At 39.6% G+C, this 6,456-nt stretch overlaps 3 protein-coding genes across 3 annotated transcripts; all 3 read right to left on the minus strand.

Moving 5' to 3' along the window:
• Positions 1-201: 201 nt before the first annotated feature.
• On the minus strand, positions 202-945 carry TM35_000262170 (uncharacterized protein; the record flags this gene model as incomplete). Its single annotated transcript, XM_029027954.1, has 1 exon — positions 202-945. The coding sequence occupies one exon, from the start codon at positions 943-945 to the stop codon at positions 202-204; it is 744 nt and encodes a 247-aa protein (XP_028880831.1).
• Positions 946-1,746: 801 nt separating this feature from the next.
• Positions 1,747-2,868, minus strand: TM35_000262180 (glutamamyl carboxypeptidase; the record flags this gene model as incomplete). The annotated part of the gene is made up of 1 exon (XM_029027955.1): positions 1,747-2,868. One exon carries the CDS (start codon positions 2,866-2,868, stop codon positions 1,747-1,749), a length of 1,122 nt encoding a protein of 373 aa, XP_028880832.1.
• A 1,060-nt stretch (positions 2,869-3,928) lies between these two features.
• Positions 3,929-6,049, minus strand: TM35_000262190 (uncharacterized protein; the record flags this gene model as incomplete). The annotated part of the gene is made up of 1 exon (XM_029027956.1): positions 3,929-6,049. The coding sequence occupies one exon, from the start codon at positions 6,047-6,049 to the stop codon at positions 3,929-3,931; it is 2,121 nt and encodes a 706-aa protein (XP_028880833.1).
• Positions 6,050-6,456: the final 407 nt, after the last annotated feature.

The raw sequence follows: 6,456 nt of genomic DNA on the forward strand, positions 1-6,456 counted from the left end.
TATATATATATATATATATATAAACTCTTTCTTCTTGCCCTTTTTTTCTCATTGAACTATACCTCCTCCCACTCACCCCAATTCCTACACGCTAATCCCTCAACAACCCCAACAACACACATACATACACAGACAGACATACACAGAAAGATCCTCCCATTACTCCTTCTTCTTCTTCTTCTTCTCCTTTATCTTTATTATCTATTTCTTCTTCACCTCCACTGCAAACGGCTCACACCTCTTCTCCTCCCCCTCCTCCCACTGACTGGCACGCCGGCCGCTCCTGTCCAACTGCGGTGTCGGCGGGTTGTAGAAACTCGCCCCCCGCACTTCCCCCGGCGCCGGCTGCGTGTAGACCGCACGGCCGTACACCATCGGCGAGGCCACCCGCTCCTCGCCCTCCCCTGGCTCAGACTGAGTTGGCGGCGGCCCGGCGACCGGCAGTCTTCGCACGTCGCCCACCAGTCGAATGATGGTGCCGTCCGGGAGGAAAAAGGTGCGGGTGGCGCGGGGGCGGCGGGGCGTGCGGACGTAATTCTCCAGCGGCTGACCAGCAATCACCTCCGCATTGTTATTATTAGTATTATTATTATTGGGAGAAGGGATGTTAAGATTGTTGTTATTACCGTTATTATTATTATTATTAGTATTATTATTAATACGGCGGCGGCGATTATTATTATTGGAAGAGGTGTTGTTGTTATTATTATTGGAAGAGGTGTTGTTATTATTATTATTGTTGTTCTCTGGGGAGTCGGCGAGGAGAGAGAAGGCGTCGCTGATAAAGCGGCGGGGCCCGCGGGTAATAAAAAAGAGACCCATCAGTAATAATAAGATTACAAAGGAGCAAATAGTCGCGAGTATCGCCACACTCGCAGGGGAAAGGGTATTATTAGAGGTGTGTTCAGTTGCAGAGCTCGGGAGTTGAGAAGAGTCCACTTCCATGCACTACGCAATGTTTAAAAGTTGCTTCTTTGCTTTTCTTCTTCACGCTCTATTTGTTACCACTTTCCCTTATTGAGCGTGTTTGCTTTTTTTCTTTTGGTTTTTTTTTTTCTTACTTTTGTTTTGTTTCTTTCGTTCTACAAACTATCGTTGATATCAAATAAATCAATAAATAAATAAATAATATACGTTTATCTGAACAACACTTCTATATATATATATATATATATATAAACTAGACGTGAAAAATTGGAAAAGTAAGCTTTCCTTGATGTACCCAAGTCTTGTTTTGTACTTGGTGTGTAAACCAAAAGAGAAAGAATAAATTCCTACAAAATCTGCAATGAACCACTTTTAAAGCACAGAGGGAGAAAGAGAAAAATAGAGAGAAAAAGAGAGAATGAAAGAGAATAGGAAATAAATATAATCCACAAAAAGGATAAAAGAGAAGAGAAGAGAACAACAACAAACAAAGAAAAAAACAACATTACTAACACAGAGCATGATACCAAGCACTTCATACAAGAGAGAGAGAGAAAAAATGATAAATAAAGGGATAGAGAAACAGATAATGATATTCCATCAACATTACACAATTACAAGAATAACTACAAAAAAAAAAGAAAAACACACACACAGAAATCCCAAAAACATAAAGAAAAAACAATTAAATACCAAAAAAAAGAAAGCAACAACAAAAAAAAAAAAACACCTTGAAAATTTAGATGAAATACTTTTCAACCATCTCGGGGGAGACTTTTCAACCCCCAATATAAAACAACAACAACAACAAGAAGAAAACTAGAGATGCGAATCACAGCCTCTAGAAACTAAAGCCACCTCACGAAGTAAAAAGTTTCTTAATTCAAATGTATCATCCAACCTCACAAACTCCATGGAATTATGATTATTAAAACTTTCTTTACTATGAAAACTAGATAAAAAAAACGGCCCACCCTGCGGCTGCTCCAGTTGTTCCCTAGAATTGATAACAGCAGAACTACATAAAACATCCACTTCCATACATGCATCCGGAAACTCCATACGCAATGATGGCAGTAACTCTTTATCCACATATTCCTGCACAAGAAACAAAAGCCAAGGCACATACTTCGAAGAAGGGGGGTAACACTCAAAAAAGAATTTACAATCAGCAGGAAGAATACTTGGGTCAGTCTTTTCCTTCCCCACACCATTCGACGACATTCTTAACGACGCACTATCCTCATTATCAACATCAAAATATGCACCATTATTTACCAAATCACTAACCTTTAAAATCACTTTAGAGACATAATCCGTTATATCAACATCCCCCTCCGGAAGCGAAAAGAGCGAGTTCATCTCCTTACCAAAAACGGAAATCTGCCACCTAGCTATCACCTTGTTACCCGTACGAACCAACATTCCTGTGGGTTCCCCAACGATGCATCCATCCGCCTTGATGTTGTTATCCCGCAGGAACTCCGCAAGCACCTTGCCGCCGAGACAGCCCACCTCCTCGTCGTACGACCACGCAAAGTGGATCGGCTTCGCCCGCCGCATGCGGAGGAACTCCGGTGTCAGTGACATCGCAACAGCAACAAATCCCTTCATGTCGGATGTGCCCCGCCCGTACAGCCGGCCATCCTTCTCCGTCAGCGTGAACGGGTCACTGTCCCACTTCTGCCCGTCCACCGGCACCACGTCGGTGTGGCCGGAGAGAATGATGCCGCCGTCCGTCACACCGCCGTCGCCCGGCAGCGTTGCCCACAGATTCGCCTTTGTCTTCTCCGCGTTGTGCACCAGCGTGCACTTCACACCGAGCCCCTCCAGGTACTCCTTGCAGTAGTGGATGAGGTCGAGGTTGGAGTTGCGGCTCGTCGTGTCGAACGCCACCAGCTTCGCCAGCCACTCCTTATGATCCATCGCCTGCGCCGCCATTACTGGGAATCTCGCAATTACTTAGCCTTATTTAATGGAATGCAATCTGGAAAGGGTAGAAGCACAAAAAGAGAAAAAATGAGGAATAAAGGAAGAATACAGGGGCAGAGTGTATAGATATTTAGTCTACTTCCAGAGCGACAGAGGAGTAGTGTTTTATGGAGTGTAGTAGAACGTTTTTCTTTGTTTTTATCAGAGTGACGGTTGTAGGAGTGAATGAATGTTTTGGGTGAAGTTTAGAGGTGGTGAAATGGTATTTTTTTTTTCTTCTTTTTGTAGAGGAATTCAAACATTTTTTCTTTTTTGTGGTATATGTTTTTTTTTATTTTTTTATTACGGAATGGGAGGGGGCTCATTACGATGAATGATAGAATCTGATGGAGGTGTGTTCCCAAGAAACATATGATAATTGAATTCTTTACAGTATTTAAAATTAGTATACTATTGATGCTGAAATATTCGTACGTACCTCATATACCCATGGAGTTAAGATTGTCAGTATTTGATTGTGTCTTTTTTTTTTCCTCGCCAAGAATTATTTCAGTCTTTCAAGCTGTGTACATAGGGAAATGAATGAGTACAGATATAAGTCTGTACTTGGTTGTTTCCGTGGGTTTTTTTTTTATATTAGTTAACTTTGTTGCTTTTTCCCGATTTTAATTATTATTATTTTTTTTTGGTTCTCTCCATTTTTTTTTCTCAGTCAGACCTGTAATTGTGTGGTTTCACCCCCCGTTGAGGTATGAACATCTGTTATGTTCATTATTTTTAACATTCTTCGAGTTTCTCTTTAGATATACTTGTACATGGGTAAAAATAGAACACATTAGAGTTCGTTTTTTTTTTATTTTTATTTTCATCACCTATTGACGTTCGTCTTGGGTCTTCACAGTGAGAGACACACACACACATACACATACACAAAGAGAGAGAGAGAAATACCATAACATTACAATTCCAAACCTTCCTTTCCCTCTTCGTTCATTCTCCCTTTTTATTTAGATATACAGCCCCAAGCAGAAGAAGCCAAAAAACAAAAAAGAAGAAGAAGAGAACACCGTTAGAAAACGAGTTTATCTGGTTTACCAATAGCCCAACAATATGTTGGGTAGGCAAGCAATAAAGCTGCATATACTCCCATTCCACCCGTTAAACCCCAAAAGGGTATAGTGGAGTCCTCATGTTGCCAAGGTACAAAACAATTCATTCCCCACTGTGAAGCAACAATGGTAAGTGGGAGAACAATGATCAGTATATACTGTAATACCACCATACGATAGTCTGACTGATTACTACTGTTGTTATTTTGTGTTGCCACTCCAGAGGTGTAAATAATAGTGGCATTACCCAATACAGTACGTACACCATCCAATTGTCGTAAAAGATGAAGAATACGTTCTGCAATAGAAACACTTGTGTAATTATGAGCTTCTGCCAGTGGTCCGAATACACCACTGGATGATATTCCTTGTTCAGCTTTATTGGGTGAAAACATATTTTTCTGTTGCAATACTCCCCCATTATTATTATTATTATTATTATTATTATTATTATGATTATGTGGATGATTCTTCATATCTGCCGTTACAAATGGTAGAAGTGTCCGCATCACTGGCCTTCCCAGTTGCTCCAGTAGATTTACTTTACTAAGTAACAATCGCCTATGTACAGAGAGTGCACGGCGTAGTAATAATACTCTACGCAAGGCATCTGATTGATCAGATTCACGGTGTCGCAACAGTGGAAGTACAGCATCAATGGCCTCTACTTCATCTAATACCACTGCAGGATCTGGTAGAAATGCCTCACACACCTCATCTAATAATACATGTAGTAATAAGGATGGAGTGAGTGGACCGCAGGGATTGTGTACAGACGAAGAGTGTGGACGTTGAGGATTATTATTATTATTATTATTATTATTATTATTATTATTATTATTATTATTATTATTATTATTATTCTCATATTTACCGTGTGTGGGTAAAGAGTGATATTGATATTTATTATTATTCGCACTGTGTCGTTGTAGTGCACGGGGAATATAGGACCAACCCACAATCGCTGCAGTGGGCCGCCATGTTACCATCCCATCACGAAAACATAATAACAACAATGAAGATAAATCCCGTTCATCATCCACATCAAAGAGAGTGGCATGTAAACGATCCGGCATCTCTGCTGTTGGATTTGTCGTACAGCACTCACGTGTTGGTTCTCTTCCTTGTTGTTGTGATTGTGATTGTAGAGATGGTGTAGTAACATGAGGGGTACTTTCTGGAATAACAGCAATCTGAAGTTGGATATACTGTTCCTTCACAAATGTCTGTAATTGATCTAATTCCCCAGATACACTTACATCTTCTAAAGATGTCCACATCTCCATATTCTCTGTTTCTGCTTGCTTTTCCACACCTAAAGAGGAATCCTCTTCTTCTTCTTCTTCTTCAGATGAGGAGGATGTATGTATACCAGCTTCTGTTCTCCACTTTGTTTGTGTGCTGGAGTGTACATTTAATAATGTAAAGAGAACATCCAAATCATATGATTTTGGTGTTCCCGTTATATCAATCCAAAAGAATGAAAGAGGAATATCTTTACGAGGTAAAAGACTCCTTGTAGAGTTGGGATGAGATTGCATAGATACAGAGATAGATTTCTCCTGTATACGAAGTGAACCCATATGATGATCACGATGCGTATCTTCTCCCATCATTTCACGAAGAGCTAATACCACTTCTCCCATTTGATTCATATTTTCCCATTCATGACTACTGCCATCTTCAAATTGAAGAAGAAGTCGTACTTTCATTGGAGTTGCCTGTTCCTTCATTTCCACTTTATTATTATTATTATTATTATTATTATTATTATTATTATTATTATTATTATTATTATTATTATCACTATCACTATCATCACTATCATCATATTCTTCTTTTTCCTTGTGTGGATGTGGATAGTGACGAGTATGGATAGAAGGATTCGCACCCATTCGCCCTAAAGAGGCCCGCACATCATCGCCGGTGAAGGGCGCCGTGTGTTCATCCACGCGTTGTTGTTCTCTCTGCTGCTGTGGGAAGAAAACAGCGGAGGCGTTGTTGTTATTATCATTACTTCCTTCTCTGTTCTCCAGTACAGTGAAGCCATCTCCCATGGATGGATTAAATACAGATCCCATAATGGATACGTTATTATTATTATTATTATTTTTATTATTAGTATTATTATTAGCTTTTCTCTTTTCGTTCTTGTTAATGTGTGTGTTGCCTTCCCGTTAGACGTTCTTTGTTTTTTTTTTTCTTTTTCTGTTTTTCTCTCTTTTACTACCCACAAACCCTCACGCTACTGGAGTGTGTGTATGGATAGATAGAGAAGAGTACGTACGTATATATATGTGTAATACTGTATGTATGTATGTATGCTTTCTACAGCAGTACTTGTTTCCTCTTTCTTTTTGTTTGTAGTGTTGCTCTTATTTACTTTGAATACTAGGCTATTTCCATAACGTGCTAAAATAAATCTACTACACCGCAAGAAAAAGAGAAAATAATAAGAAATTAAATAAATAAATAAATAAATGAGGTA

This window comes from Trypanosoma theileri (genome assembly GCF_002087225.1).
Source record: "Trypanosoma theileri isolate Edinburgh chromosome Unknown TM35_Tth_26_V1, whole genome shotgun sequence".
NCBI lineage: Eukaryota > Euglenozoa > Kinetoplastea > Trypanosomatida > Trypanosomatidae > Trypanosoma > Trypanosoma theileri.